Source organism: Sebastes umbrosus, chromosome 1 (genome assembly GCF_015220745.1).
Source record: "Sebastes umbrosus isolate fSebUmb1 chromosome 1, fSebUmb1.pri, whole genome shotgun sequence".
Lineage (NCBI taxonomy): Eukaryota > Metazoa > Chordata > Actinopteri > Perciformes > Sebastidae > Sebastes > Sebastes umbrosus.
Genome location: NC_051269.1, coordinates 12,077,469 through 12,094,517, shown reverse-complemented (window position 1 = coordinate 12,094,517; position 17,049 = coordinate 12,077,469). Strand labels below are relative to the sequence as shown.

Here is a 17,049-nt window from a genome sequence, read left to right as displayed (position 1 = left end):
TAGGTGTGTGTGCAGATGTGTGTTTTGCATGACTGCGACTGCATGTGTGAGTGGGACTGTATGTACAGTATGTGTGTGGGGGGGGGGTGGGTGTTTTGTGAAGCCATGAGAAGATTGCTGAATTGCTGCTGCGACAAACAAAACACTTTTCATTCAATGTGGTATAAACACCAAGTCCAAAAAGACTGACTAAACCGTTTAAAATAAATATGGAAATCTCAACACATCACCTCTAAGTAGGCTAAGTGGGCTACGTTTGTGTTGTAGTGAAACAAAAAAAAGGCTCTTAAAATGTGTTACGTTTCTTTTTGATCCATCTCCATATATACTTTCTATTTTGGAAGAGTTAATCCAGTTAAATGTTCACTTCATCATCCAACATCATTAGTTCCACTCTTACTTCACTAAACCACCATGGATGCTAGCAGAGTCTCTCCATTCATTTATATTCTTTGTTTTTTCTGACTCAAGATATTTCAAATCACAGTAAAAAAAAAAAAAAAATCAACCTTCAGCTATCAGAGGTTTCAGTGAGATCGAGCGATATTGAAAAAATAATGAAACCAAAGTAAAGCATTTGGGTCAAACGCATTCACAACAAAGAGAGCTCATTAAAAAGATGGGATTTGGTCAGTGAGGTCTGTAATCGTGTTACAGCTTGAATCCGAGAGCACGGTGACGTCACGTATAGGAGGCTGCTGACTTATGAGCAAACACGGTCAGTCATGAGGGAGAAGACAGAGAGAGATAAGGGAACCCAGTGGGACCACGTGCCTTTACGGAGCACCACGGTGACAAGGTTAACGCAAGTCCCCTCTGGCAACCCACTGAAGCTGATCTACAATTAACTGCCTCTTAATTGCATGAGTAAAATACCCCCTGAGGGGGGGTCTGCCGCTCGACGTCACAAACAGAGATAAGCGACAGCAAAAACACTGTACTGACCAAAAATTGTTAGAGAAGCATATTTGCTAGAGTGTTTTAATGATGGACTGAGACATTTGTCTGGTGTACTGAAAATTCTGCTCGACTGCAACCTTCAGTAGAGTTGGTCTCTGAACACTGTAGGGTGTAACTGTACATTCAGCACTGAATCTATTTGCACTCTTCCAGTTTTTTTAACGCCTAATGTGATTAAATGAATTAGTGTTGTTTAATATGTTAATACACGGTGCACAAGCATGTTCAGAAAACGGGATGCATAAACCTGTCTAATTAGATCAACTAGAGGCAACTGTGTACACATGCTTCTTCTAGAGTTGCACCACTTTCATCGGCATGTTAGGGCTCATCACAAAGCTTAAGTCACGGTACAATCTTATTGCAATTTTAAACATTCTGCGATATGTTGACTATTACGATAAGATATATTGCGATATATTACCTTTTTTCAACTGCAAATTATGCAGTTTGGCAACATCTGTTTTATCTAATAAGATACCGTTTTCAATCTTTTCATCTCAGAGTTTGTATTCACATACCTTGAGGTCAGAGGTAAAAAAAAAATGGCTGTGCTAGTTTTTCATCGCCAAAATTTAGTGTAACTTTGCAGCGTTATTTAGCGTTCTTCCCGACAAGCTCACATGACATGGTTGGTACCAATTGATTCCTTGGGTTTTCATGTGATACCTGTATCTTCATTCTAGCTTCAAGACTAAGCCTGCTACAATCTCTGAAATACAGAATAAAGGCAATCAGATTGTTAAAAGGGTAATAGTTTATATAATAAATAGGGCGGTCGACGTTAACGTGCTAATAACGGGCTCAGTTTTGAAGCTGAAGTGAAGATACTGCCATCATAGGAAATTCGAAACCCTCAGGAATCCATTGGTACCAACCCTGTCATACTAGCTTGTCACGAAGGTCAAGTACCTTGACCTCTGACCTCAAGATATGTGAATGAAAATGGGTTCTCTGGGTCTGAGTCTCCCCTTTACAGACATGCCCACTTCATGATAATCACATGCAGTTTGGGGCAAGTCATAGTCAAGTCAGCACACTGACACACTGACAGCTGTTGTTGCCTGTTGGGCTGCAGTTTGCCTTGTTATGATTTGAGCATATTTGTTATGCTAAATGCAGTACCTGTGAGGGTTTCTGGACAATATCTGTCATTGTTTTGTGATTCGATTAAATATTTTAATGGATTGATAGCCCTAATAATAAAAGCTCAATACTTGACCGCCGTGTATTGATACAATATTGCCACGCAAAATATCGCGATACTATGCTGTATTGATTTTTTCCCCTACCGTGTAAGTGTTGCATAAGCATGATTCACACACTTCCCTAAACCTAAAAATAAGTAACCAGGATATCAGAATACACAGCTCTGCCCTTGCCATTGTTCTCATTGTAAGGATGTCCCCTTGTCAGCACATTGTTGTGTTCAATATTTCACTAGAGTGGTCTTGAATGCTGCATTGTGCGTTGCTGCAGTGACCCTCTGCCAGAGCCTGGAAGCATGCAGGGGTCGGGTTCCCGCTGAGTCTCAGCAGACATGAACCACAACAGTAAAGTCATCTCTCTCACACCCTCCTCAATAATGAAGGAGACAGGCACAGTACAGGACGGCAACAGCTCTGCTGCCGCGGGGACAGAGCCTGATGAGACACGTAGTGACCACAGCACATGTCCAGTCCGGTTGTTTACTTTGAAACACTAGGTAACCTTTCTCTGCGTTAACATTAGCCTTCTGATCCCATCAGCCTGAAGCTCAGCGGACAAGGCAAGGGGTTTTCATTTTGGTATGTTGGTTTATTTGATTAAGGGAGGCTTGGAGATCTATTCAGGGATTGTTTACACACAGGTTGCATTTCACTTCAGCTTGACACAATGAATCCTGCTTGTCTAAGTCAATCACTCAGCTCTGCTGACGACTTTGGTCCGCCATTGATGGAAGCTGACTTGTGGAAAATAGTGGAGGTTATTTTCCATCAAGGTCAACATGAGGCAGGGCATATCAGACGTCACCTGACCTTTCAGTCATTTATTATTGATTGCTGGATTGTTGATTATTGGGTTATTGTCTCTGGAGGAAAAATATTAAAAATAAAAAATAAATACGTATTCTCTAAATCTAAGCACATTTCACAACACAAACGCTACATAAAACACTATATAAAGTAAAAATGATGAAAAGGTAATTTACTGTGTGCGTTGCCATGTTGCCGTGACGTCGAGTGTGTTTATGTCGGCAACCTCGAGTTTCCGACTTGAATGACCGTTCCATTGCACTTTTCCGTGTCAGAGGTAGATTCCCCCCCAGCCCCCAGCCCCCGAGTACAATGCAGGGGATTGCTGCATAATACTAGAGGTCTATAAAACAAAGTTATCATTTGTCTTTCTATTTCACGGGGGACAAGTCAACGCCCAAATTGTCTCTTGATCTTGTTGTTATCAAAATATGGCCACCTGGAGGGCTTAAGCAAATAAATGTCAGCCTAGATAATGAAACGTAATACAAACCAGTGGTTAACACATCCATGATGTTAGCTAGTCTTGATTTTACATTTACTCAATACTGTTAAAACCAGACAGACAAAACTACACTCCTAAAAGACAAACAAAAAAGAAAATACATTTTGAACAAATTCGTTGGTGATCAGTTCAGAAGGGCTGCAACTAGCGATTATTTTCATTGTCGAATAATCTGTCGATTACTTTCTCGATTAATCGGTGAGTTGCTTGGTCAATAAAATGTCAGAAAATGGTGGAAAATGTCGATCAGTGTTTCCCAAAACCCAAGATGACGTCCTCAAATGTCTTGTTTTGTCCACAACTCAAAGATATTCAGTTTACTGTCATAGAGGAGTAAAGAAACCAGAAAATATTCACATTTAAGAAGCTGGAATCAGAGGATTGTGACTTTTTTTTTCTTAAACAAATACACAAACCGATTAATCGATTATCAAAATGATTGGCAAATAGTTGACAACTAATTGGTTAATCGTTGCAGCTCTACTTAGATGGATTAACATGTAAGCAGCAGCAGCATTTTAATGTTACAGATGGTTGAAAGGAAGCCAATTTGAATTACTTTATACCTCAGCTGTTTTCCTTAAATTTTAAATGTGTTAATGTCACTGCGTGGAGCTCACTAGAATGATTTTTATGTTGGTAACTTGAGACTTTCTGTGGTACTTAACACCACCATGACTGAATGAATACTGATAGCAGCAACAGAGAATTTTGACAATGACAAAGAAACTGTATTTAATCATGTCGTGGCTGAATCCTGATCCGCTTAATGAGGTCAATATCTCTGTAACTCATCAGTAACTCAAAGATATTCAGTGTACTGTCACATTTAAGAAGCTGCAATCAGAAAATGTTGACTTTTCTTTCTTAATTTAATTTAATAATTGACAACTAATCGATTAATCGTTGCAGCTCTACAGTTCAGTCTACTGTTGCACCCTTTAAATTATAACGGCCAACGACTAAATGCCTAAATCATGTCAAATCTGCTGTAATGTGTTTTGGTTGAGAACATTGAGAGGGATTTATAATAACGTAAATTCTTTCCAGATTAAAAGCTCTCTACCGAAAACTCATGGACTAGTTAAATCTCAGTAAGACGTGAAAGCGGAGCATCAGGACGGACTGGAGGCATGGAGACGGCAGACTGGGTGGGCGAGAGAGTCAATGTGAAGTCAGTGGACAGGACTGGACAGGACCGGACAGGACAGGACAGGACAGGACAGGACAGGACAGGACAGGACAGGACAGGACAGGACAGGACAGGACAGGACAGGGCAGGACAGGACAGGATAGGACAGGGCAGGACAGGACAGGGCAGGACAGGACAGGACAGGACAGGACAGGGCAGGACAGGGTGATGAATGAGGAAGCAAGGTCACTGCGCTGTAAAGAGAAACGTGTTGAGAGATATGTTCACCGAGCAGAACTATTAATACTACCTAACTCGTGGCTTCGACTTCAGAAAAACACACAGACCGAATGCCACTAGCTCGTGTTGGCTGCAGGTGGTTTCCTCCTCCATTCAGGTTTATGTAACATCCATTCCACTGAAAGGAAGGAGCGACGGTGGAGAATATTGGATTAGAAATGTCCTGACTAGGCAATAAGAAAGAGGAGGAATGGGCTGAGCCACTGTGCTCTGAAAAAGCTGCTTACACACATTAACTGTGATTAAAGGAACAGTTTGCCCAAAGATTTAAATTTCATTACTGTCTGCTTCTCTGTTATCAGCTGAACCTTAACGGGCATACAGTCTGCTAGCCCTATTTATCCAATTATCTTCAATTCACCTCACTGAATGAAGCATGAATGGTTGTGAGCTTCATCGTGCAGCGTTCTACCATGAGGCTCTGTTTACTTGCTGCCAGCTGGATAACCTTTTTTGTAACTCAAACCAAAAAAAAAACACATAGATTTGCGGGGGTGTGAGTTGTGACTGGAGGTGAATGGATAAAGACTTTTTCCTGAGTTAAACTGTTGTTTTAAAGGAATAGGTTGACATTTACAAACCCATGTTCTTGCCAAGACTTAGATTAGATATTCAATAAAGATGGAAATGATTAGTTTAGCTCAGCATAAAGACTGGAGGCAGCACTGAAACAGATAGAGTAGCGCTGTCCAAACCCGATGAAAGAAAATCTGTCTACCAGCACCTCAAAAGCTCACTAATTTATACGTTACATCCCGATGTCTCCGCTGGTTGGCTGGAAACCTCACAGTGACAACAACACTTTAAGAGTTACTGGCAGATTTCATACTTAATGGATGGACATGAGAGTGGTATTGATCTTCTCAGCAAAATCTCAGCAAAAAGTAAATAAGCATATTTCGCAAAATGTTGAATTATTCCTTTAAGTTCCCAGACAATCCTGTAAATTGTATGGATGTGCATTTCAAGCAAAATTAGGCTACTATTCGATAATCACTGGGATCTAGTCAATCGTTCCCCATTAGAGAGACACAGTGGCGGAAAACGGCATGTAGTCGGCGCATTTTTCCATTTTCCACTATGAATTAAGGATATATTTTGTCCATATTGTTGGAACAGTGGAAAGACTAACCAACACTGTATTGGTGTATTTTATTCTGTTTCTTTCTGGTTTGAATAGAGTGTGTTTTACAATGTTCTGCCGCTCGAACAGCAGATCTACGACGGAAAAGAACCGAACTGAACGTGCCTCACGCGTTTTACCGGTAGCGTTACTACCAGGCGGCGCCTGCGACAGTTAAAACAAGGGAAAATATATGTTTTAAGCCATGACAATAGTCACATAAACTATTTGATTTTTTAGAATTGAATGAGGCCCTTGAAAATCCCCAATCTAGTGTCTAGCAGCTCCTGAAGCTTGATCATTACACATTTTGGCATTTGCACCATAAACACATGACAAGTCCAAACCGACCTCTGACCCCAAGATCTCACTCAAACATGTATCAAATTGTAAGACTTAATGTATGCGTGCACGCTTATGCACCAAAAAAAAACATGAAAATATCCAGATGAAGCTATGGCTGCAAAAATAGTTTTAGTTTGTACATTATGCAGAGCTGAAGGTATGCAAATCTTCACACACACATCCTCTACAAGCGAATCAGGGATAACTCTTTTTTGCTATTGAGTATCAGCCATGATGCTCTTTAGGTGTGGTCCGGTTAAACTGCTATTATACACCTCATTGAGCCTAGACTGTTCCAATGACTTCAGGTTGGTTAGTACAATTTTTCCACAGCCTTGCATTTAATATGGAGTCGTCTGTAACTGGTAAAAACATGCCATGTGATTACTCCTAGGCTACATATTTTATCAAAGTTCACAGTTATACTAGTTTCAGCGTTTATTTCTTGTTTTGAGGATGTTAACTCCTTATTGTGAGGAGCCTTCCGGTCATTTCTAATCATGTGACGTGACTCGATGATCCGTTATCTCTCAGGGAAGCCATTAAATGAACACACGCACAGATATACATAGTATAATGTACATTTGCTCGCAGCGCCACATTTGACAGCAGGCTGAGAACACCTCAAATGTGATTTCATGTGTAAATATGCAACTTCATACAGGCAGCAGCCAGAAACACAGAGCCACTGGCATTAAAGCACTGTAAGACCGTTGTCAATGGCAGTTTATTTATTTTTTTACTTGGGCATAAACAGATTGCCGGCTCAGAGGGTTTTCCTGAGGCTGAATTTGTTTTTCTTCTAAATCGGGCATTTTCAGACGCTCTTGTCTGTGGATAAATCTGCCAGTGCCCACAGGGATGGAAAATATTCTGCTATACGCTGGAGAGCAACGAGGGAGAAACTTATAGCACCTGGGGGATTCAACGTCTTAGCAGCGGTTCCTATACTGTATCTTTAATGTCCCACTGAGCTGTGCTCCAGCATCCTGACATGCTTTTAAATTGACTATTGGAGCCAAAGGATACTGCAAGAGCATATTCACTGACAATGCCATCAGATTAAATGTATTTTATAATCCCAATTTCGATGGAAAATGTCTTTAAAAGGTAACAAACTAAATTAACTTAATACATTTAAAGAAGGCAGCGAACATAATCACAAACAGAGCTGCAACAATTAGTTGATTAATTGATTGGTGGATTGACAGAAAATTAATCAGCACTTATTTGATAGTCGATTCATTGATTTGAGTCAATGTTTGAGTTAAAAATGGCCAAATTCTCTGGTATCAGCTTCTTAAATTTGAATAGTTTCTGGTTTCTTTAGTCTCCTATGATTGTAAACTGAATATCTTTGAATTTTGGACTGTGGTCAGACAAAACAAGACATTTGAAGACGTAAACGTGGGCTTTGGGGAATTGTGATGGACATTTTTTTTTTTTTTTTACTATTTTCTGGCATTTTATAGACCAAACAATAAATTAATTGAGAGAACAATTAACAGATTAATCGTTAATAAAGATTTATTTTGCAGCCCTAATCACAAATAAGTTGATTAGAGGTATTTACATAAAAGGCTCAAACTGTACTAACTATCTCTAATTAGCTTGTAAGAGACCATCTTGCTGATGATAAAGGAGATTGCGTTGTCCACTATCGATTTAGAGCAAACTGCCGGGTGCCATCTGCCTAATTAAAAAAAAAAGTTGAGGTTAAATATTCATAATACACATGACCGAGCATGATGCTGCGGGATGAATGGGATTTTTTCCTCTGCTGGCCTGCACTCTTATTACTTTGTGAAGTAAGCAAGCTAAAGCTCTGGCCTCCTGCTACAGTACAGCCTCACTTCTATTTGTGCTACATTATTTTCTCAATCACACGTTACGTAACACGCGGCTCACACGCTTCTCATGCAGACAGAAAAGTTAAACACAAATTTCTTTGTCAAAACAAGTCTGTTGATTCAGAGCTCACATCTAAACCCATCTCCACAGTGAGGCAGCTTTATAATAACCTCACACAGAGTACTGAAACACGCAATTGTGCACATTTATACTGAACTTTGGACTACGTCATTATTAAGTTAAATAAAATTCCTGCACACACACGCACGCACGCACGCACGCACGCACGCACGCACGCACGCACGCACACACACACACACACACACACACACACACACACACACACACACACACACACACACACACACACACACACACACACACACACACACACACACACACACACACACACACGATCACACATTATGAAACAGTATAAACTGACTGACTACAATTCAGATACTGAGTGAATAAAAGACTTGCTTCATCTTGGCAGTGCACAAGAGAATTAATAAATCTAGGCTATTTCTAGAGCGTTTAAGAAAATACCATGCAGAGAGAAATGAGTGGTGCTAAGACACGCACACACACACACACACACACACACACACACACACACACACTAATTAAACTCTATCAGTGAGGCAAAGAAAGAACAGCTGTCTTCATTTTGTCCTTCAACATAACACAAGTGTGTCTCTCACGTGCAGACGCGCTTATAGGCACATAAGCACAATATTCCACAACACCCCTCCCTCCTCATCTCACTCACTTTCTTCTACACCAACACAGACAGTGCATACAGTGAAACACAAGCCTCCATCAATAAATGAACCACCCACCCCACCGTTTGGCTATTTCTCTCCACATGCCCAGAGCAAACAGATGGCGAATGTTCTGTGCACATTTAAGATGGTACCTAAGTGGCTACTGCGGGACCTGAAATCTGTGCTGTGGATGAGTCTTAGTATTTACATCAGAGTGGCTCCTGTATGCGTGCTCTGTTCAACTACCACGGTCTATTTATGATTCATATTTTCAAGGGGGAGTGCAGGCTGTGGAAAGCTGGCTCCCTGATGAAGAGCCCTCAGAATGCAGGAAAACGTCCCAGCATGCACCCACACTCATGACGCCCCAAATCTCACACCCACAGCTTTTGTCACCCAGAGCCTGAGCGATGCATGCTTTTGCATAACAAAATATTGGGAAAAAAATAAAAAATTCCCTGACAAGGACAAAAATATTCCTATAGTTAAAGCAGCAGAGGGTAGAAATGGAGCAAATATGATTAAGGAAAATTATTTTTACGGTCACTATATCCTGACAGAAGTGCATGAAACAGGTAATCTGGAAAAAATCATGTGCCTCTGTGTCCTCCGCTGTCCTGCGGTGCTCCTAATGGCATCTAGAAGAGTTCACAGACCGGAGGAAAACAACCAATCAGAGCCGAGCTGGAGCCTGCCGTCTCTGAGCAGCTGTCAATCACTCGTGAACTCCGGTCAAGCTGCCTAGATTGACCGTTTGATCGGAGTTCGCGAGTGTTTGACAGCTGCCTCCGTTGAATGAACAGCCAATAGGAACGCTTTCTCTCTGAAATGACCTGTGATTGGTCAAAGTCTCCTGTTACAGGCTAGATTTTTTAAAGCCTGTAAACAGAGCCAAGAGGAGGTGCAGAAGTCTAGTTTTCTCTCAGAACACTTGAATTACAATATGCTGAAAGGTTATTATGGAATTTTTGCCCGATGATGCCAAAAACATTCTGCCTACTGCAGGTTTAAGCATCACCAACTCAATTTCCCTTCTGCAATTACAGCTATAGTACAATAAAGAAACATTAAACCACTATACTGACAATTGATGCATGGATGTTTCATTTGTTGTTTACAGTCTGCTCCCGTTTCTGTCTTTATAAATTCTGCCATCTGCTACACTAAGTCAATTCAAGGTTCACTAAATGAAAAACAGAACTAGTGGGATGGGCTTTTTTAAGTCGTGTCTTATCTCTGTGATTTATAATGATACATCACAGCTTCACACAACACGGTGGTGGGATTTAAATGCCATCCGCTTACACAACACCGCCAGTAGCTATTTACTGTGACAGTCAGTCACTGTCATCTTTACAACCAGAAGTGGACCTCGTGAGATGTGAGGAATTCTACTGACAGTCTGGGGCTGAGGAGAGTTACTTGTAGATTTACACCAGGAGAGGAGGTGAGTCAGCTCTGATTTACATGGCCACTGCGGTAAACGATACTGAGTGCAACACAGCAGAAGTGTTGTGTGTGACAAACAACAATACCATGCGTTGACAAAAAAGAAAAAATATCCTCCTAAAGCACAAATGTTATCCACAGTGGTCTATATTTAGTCCGCGCAAAGCACAAAAATGGCAGTCCAAACAAAAAGTGATATTCAAACTTATGCACCTCGGCGTTGCTTTGCAGCAGTTTATTTGCTACGCCTAAGCAAATAAAAGTGTTTCTTGTAAAGGGTGACTCATTCCCTCAAGACCCTTCCTTGGTTTGGTTGCTTGAGAGAAGAGCTGATAACCGGACTGTGAAAAGCAGGAGCTTTACGGGATTGACTCCCTACCTGCACATGCCGTCCCAATCTCACAGATATTCTCCCTTTTCCCTGAGCAAGACTACTTTACATAATCATAAGCCATTTTGCGTGCATCATTAATTCAGTCCTGACTGAAGCCATTTAATCATTCCTTGGAGGAGGTGCAGCCTCTCACAGTCAAGCTTGATGATTTTAACCAGTCATGTCATGCAGGCCCGGTGTCACATTACAGAAACAGCTCAGTCTGCGGCGAGGCAGCCCCACTAAAGCTGCCGCAATCCCTCCGTGTACCGTTGAAAAGATGCTCACTTTGATGGTTTTCCTCGGCCTTAGCGGGGGAGGTCACCTCCAGCCTAACCTGCGTCCTCGCCCATGGATGAAGACTGACAGACTTGATTCAAGCTCAAGGCTGCCATTCAAGGAAACCGAGAGGACTGTATGCAAATGAGGCTGATCTGAATTTCACACCGCTCTTCTGCAGTGTGGATAATCGTGGAAAGTTTTGCAGGGTGGATAAGCTTTCTCACTGTGTACTTTTGGGGGAACAGTTATAAAACAGCTAACCTCTTCAGCTGTCAAAATGGCAAAAATGAAAAACTGAATTTAACGGAGAAGGAAAAAAAATCTCCTTGTGCTCAAGGATGAAAAGATAAATGCACGGCCATGTTAAAAGGCTCGCGAGCTTAAACTCCGAGAGGCATGTTTGAAAGATACACAGTGACATGAGCACAGATCACTCCAGCCTACTGTACTTCCTCTTGGGCATAGTGCCTACACCAGCATCAACCTTAGCACTCTCCTCTTTCTTTCTTTTATTCACTCTCCTTCCTGCCTTCCCTTTCATTCGCATCTCTTAAAACACAATGCCGGAGCCTCGGTGCATGCATCTGTGAGCTTCGCGCTGCATTTAGGCCTGCATGACCTTCAGTTTACATCAGATGCAAGTCTGGTTCACAAACACAGAGCCCGTTATGTACTTTGCGGAAGAGAAGAACACAAACAGCCGCTGGCCTCGCGAGCTGAGAATGATTTTTACTCATTCAATATCATTAGCCTCAATAATGACAGTGCGCCAACATGGCAAGACTGCTGCTAGCAAAATCAGATGCAAAGGATTGTGCTGCTCCTTCAGACAACAGTACGGAGGATGTGTTTCCTCAAATCAACGTCCCTATCTTCATTTCTTTTAATGTCAACGTACCACTAATCTTTCACCCCCAACAAAACAAACTGAGTCTGCTTTAAAAGGCACAACATCACCTTGCAGTTTTTTCTTTTTTTAGGTTTTGGGGCTTGAAAAACATGATTTGAAAAGATAAACTGTTGATTTCAACATTTACAGCTCTATCAGAAAAGTCATTAACACTTGAATGACAAATCCTATAAAGAGCACAGTAGAAATACACAAATGTTCCTGTTTATTAAAACTTTAGAATATATATATGCAATAAAATGGTTAAAAACAAGAAAACAGCTCAAGCTTTTGATGGAGCCTCTTCATTAGCCTCTATATTGTGAGATTTCTGCTGCAGTTTGGTTACAACTGGATACAAATGATATTAATTTTCTATCACAAGAACTGGCAACACCTTTTAGCAAAAAGACAGCACGCCTCGGTAACACTTTGCTCCTCAAAACCAAGGCTAGAAACATGGAGGAATGTTACAATATCATCAATATTTTTAGAGAATAGTTAAGAGAATAGAATGAATAGAGTATGAATGAAAAGATACTGGAAATATGTATATTGCAATGGTTGCAAGCAGAGCTAGAATGTAGTACACGGATGCAGGTTTTTTAGTGAGAGCTTGTCATTTTAAATAAATATTTCTTGTCAAACTATTGTCTTTGGTGAGCAGTTGAGTGACAGGTGGGAAAACATACAGAGAGCAGGTCATTATTGCAAAATAACTCCTGACGGACACATTGCATTAATGGACAGCTTGCTGCAGATAATAACGTGCTGTACCTCACCATGCTGAACAAGAACAGGATTCATTTTTTCCACCAATGCTGCCTACAGATTTTTTGCCCTCTGCTACTGTTCAATTTCCCTTACACTCTTCTACCCTCAGGGCTTCAACATGCATTTAAAAGATATCCCACTTCATAATCTGTTCCTTTTTCCTTGTGTAAAGGCTGGAATAATTGGAATAATTCACCACACAAATAGAAGCTTTTTGTTATAAATGCATTTCTGCAAATACACCTTTGCCTAAATGTTAAATATGGGGTATGGGAGATAAAACAGTCATTAGTCTTTGTGTCCCTCGGGCTTCCTACACACAAAGACACTCAATAATTTCCACTGAATCAAATATTAAACCTTTTATTCCCCGTGTCAGAATGGAGGCAACAGAAGTGTAAATACTACAATAGAGCAGTAATCAACTGATTGAAGGGGTACGATAAATACTCAATGCAGCATCATGTCAACATACAACGCTGTGGGTAAAAGCTATCATTATGCAAAGTGTTTGTTTTCACAGCATGTCAGGGACACTCTCTAATATGACAACAAGGGTTATTCTAATAGTGACAACTGACTTTATGTGGCTTTTGTGTCAATGATTGAAAATATATCTTATTTTAATTTTTCTGCAATAAATTCAACAAAAGGATCTGCAGTGATGATACTCTCTGAAACTAAGGGATTATCAGTATAAGATAAACAAACACAAAAATGGTGTTTTAGGGATAATAGTTTTATTGCACTTTAGTGACTAATCTGGGAAAATACTAATTAGTTTCTCCTTTGAAGCTGAACAAATGCAGCTTACTGTACTTTGTTTGTATCGCTTGTTTGTCACTCCTGCAAAGAACAGATTACACATCAATGGCCACTAACTAAATTGAAATGAAATGCCAACCACTGAGTTTTACCGCTTAAGTACAAAAATTAGATAAAACTACAAATTGCAATTCTTTCCTTGTGAGATCCTGCTGTTTTTGAGGGGAGTTTGGAGGTTAATAATTAGTTATTAGTCATAATAACGGTCATCAATTCTAAACAGGTGGAGTTTGGCAGTTCTGACAGGAAGCAGTAAGGAAGAAAAACTGGTGTACAAAAGCAAAATTGGACAGATGGGCAGTCTCCTCTGTGATGTACTGTAGCCTGAGCCAAGAAGAATTTGATCATTAAAGATCTACTTTAGCAGGAGGAGACAAATCCTGCAGGTTAAGATCAATTCACATACTTTATATCGGTCTGAAGGTTAACAGTTCAGACATGCCCTACCTATACTTCATGCCGGTCTTCATGCTTTGCTCGCTGGACGAAGGCACACTCTGAACAGAGAGTTGTCCGAGACTGCGAGCCACCATCGCCACTGCTCTGAACTTGCTGCGGGTGCCTGTGCTGGGGCTGTTGGCGTTCTGTCGGTTTAGCCGGTCCTCCGTGGTGCGGCTCACCCCCCCACGGTGGTCCGTGCACACTAATGACACCTGCATCCTGGCTTTTGGCCGGCCGTCCCGCTTGCAGACGCTCTAATTAAACTCTCCTCTGGTTGAATCAGGTAAGACAAACTCCCAGAGGTGTGTAGTCTGAGGACCCCGAAGAACGTGAGACAGTTCGGTCTGTAGGAGGCAACTACTCCGGTTCCAGCCTCACACACTTTGCCTCCGTTAGAAATCACTGCCCAGTCGCTAAAGTGACTAAGCTCACAATGTTCACTGGATAAAAAGAGGGGCAGAAGGGTGGGAGGGCAGATCAGAACGGATTCAAACAGTGAAGGAGCGCTGATCAGGTGAAAACAAAATCCTCTCAAAGGAAGTCCAAATCCAAGCACAACATTACAGCATCTCTGTCTCAGCTGGTGTGACAAACAAATGTGCAATCACTGCAGACTTCAGGTACATAAAACGCAGGTCCAGTACAAAACTATGAATTAAAAAGAAAAAATCTAAATCTTCTAAAAAAGAGAATCCCAAAAAAAAGCAGAGCTTGTGTAAATTTCCCTCTGCAAGTTTTTCCTTGATTCATCCGGGGTGTCCTCCTCTCGCTTTATCTTTTAATCAGAGGCTCATCAGAGGCTGACAGGCAGATTTAGAGTCTTGCAATTTCCTTTTAAAGCTGAGCTCAGTGCTAGAGATAACACCTCTTGCTGCCAAGCTTTAAGAGTGGAAACGCATAGATCCTCACAAAGGGATGGAGAGAATCAAACACGAACACACAGTTCCAGGAGGTTTTCATCTCCCCTTCTGAGTCCGCCTTGACAGTTGCGCTGGCTGCTGGATATTCTAATGAATACTACTGCATGTTAGCAAAAGGGCAACCTCATATTCACTTGCCAGCTCTGGCCGTTGCCTGGCTCAAACTTACATCTGTATGCCTTGTGCTCAGCGTAAAGCTGCACGGTGCACACAGGCAAGAGATGGGAGGGGAGAGAGAGAGGGAGAGGGAGGGAGGGAATGTGGTGGGAGGGATATGAAGAGAAGCTACGAGGAGGAATATTCAGAGAGCTAGAGCAGCGTGAGAGAGCAAGGCATTGAAATCTGTTGTGTTTACAGCAGCACTCTTAAAGAAAAGGGTAGTGCATTTTTGTGTGCTCTTCTTTGTCCGTCTGTTGCCCTGCAGTGTGCTAATACAGTTTGTTCCATCAGAAGAAAAAGGAGGAAGCTGAATGCTCTCTGGTAAGGACTTTGCAGTAGCCTATGGCCCTAGAAATGGGGGCTCTCACGTGGGTGTGTTCAACTGCCCATGAAATATTCATTATGTAACTTTATCTATGACAATATATGTCAAAGGCAGCGCTGTCTGAGACTGAACTGAGACGCCGTGTTTGTCTACACTGCTACATTCCTTGTACGTGATGATTATTTAATCTCGCGCGTTCTTCAACTGAGCAAAGAAATAATTAAGGTTGCAGGATACGGCGCCTACTGTATAACATCTGTTGATACTCATCTAATGAACAATGAGAGCATTCTGAGAAGAGCTGAGTAGTAGAAATATAATGGTTGGAGATTGAAAGTAAACACCAGTAATTGGACTAAACGCAACAGTGGCTGCAGATTGAAGCGACAGTAGATTAGACACACGCTCCCAGTAATATAATAGTGAAGCTTATCTGAGTGGACCAGCTAGTGTGCCAAGGAGATAATTAAAAGAGATGTCATCAGGAGCAGACAACGTTTTGTAAAGCAGTCAAAGAGGCGACCTCCATCATGGGAATCCAGCAAACAGGCTGTTGCTAACTGACAGCTCTATTCTAGGAGCGATGACCTTTGGTCTGCTGGACTTAAATAGAACCCTGAGGGGGGAAAGGTTGTTTTAATTCAACGCAAATCTGATTTAAATTTCATGCCGTGTGCAGAGAGAGCAGAGGAGCCAGGCTCAAGGCTGCCTTTTCAACGCTCCTTCCTGTAACAAAATGTGATGACAGTTTTAAAAAGGAACCAGCATTGTGCTGAATGTGACGGCATATCAATCTCTACAGCGGCAGACGAAGCAACATATGGGCAAGATGGATGATAAGGAACACATTTGGGATCTCTCTGCTCGTTTCGACAAAGCAGTTAAGCATGAGAGCAGTCTGATCCCAGCGTCCCTTTACCTCCAGGTATACGGTCCATGCATTCACTGCCAGTGCTGTGGAAACGTGATGCCGCGATCCACTCTGCTCTGTTCTGCTCTGCTCCAGGGCCCCCAGGAGTCGTGACAGGGAACGTACTGAGAGATAGGAGAGGCCAGGGACGGGAGCTCAGGCTGCACAGATACAGTGTCAGTCTTGTGATCCACGCGAAGCTCACATAATAAGCTGGACAAAAATCCCACAGCTACATATGGCAACATGTCCCGAATATCGGCATGCATTTATTTCCATACTACCTTGGTCCTACAGTATATCGTTTAGGCTTTTTACTGCCCTGCCACAGCTTGTCACGGCTACTGAAACCATGTGACGACTGATTTCTTGTCGTTACTAAACCGTATGAATCCTGGATTTATCTGCATCTGAAAATCCACATATTTATTGGCTGTTGTGCGACGCAAGGTGCAGTAATCGATACAAGCATGCATCATCCGACAGACTAGTGATCCATCACCTAAACGAATCAATAGAACGACCATTTTTCACCCAACTGCTCCTTCTGGCATTCTGTCCAGCCGACTGACTCTCCTCACCAGATGCAAACCACATTGCAACAGTCTGTATTCGTAATCTTCATTTTAAAATATCCCACCCTAAAATCAAAATTACACAACACCCCATGCATCAACGCCTTGTAATTAATAAATACACCAGGA

At 41.7% G+C, this 17,049-nt stretch overlaps 1 protein-coding gene across 7 annotated transcripts in view; it reads right to left on the bottom strand.

Moving 5' to 3' along the window:
- The window catches only part of kcnab2a (potassium voltage-gated channel, shaker-related subfamily, beta member 2 a), a 106,772-nt gene that overhangs the window by 19,458 nt on the left and 70,265 nt on the right, over window positions 1–17,049 (bottom strand). The window contains exon 1 of one of the 7 annotated variants that reach the window (XM_037764038.1): window positions 14,038–15,098. The exons of the other annotated variants lie outside the window; for them this stretch is intronic. Within the exon in view, the coding sequence (XP_037619966.1) occupies window positions 14,038–14,249 (212 nt within the window). The 5' untranslated portion in view covers window positions 14,250–15,098. Of the gene's footprint in view, window positions 1–14,037; window positions 15,099–17,049 lie in introns of those variants that run through there. 7 annotated transcript variants of the gene reach the window in all.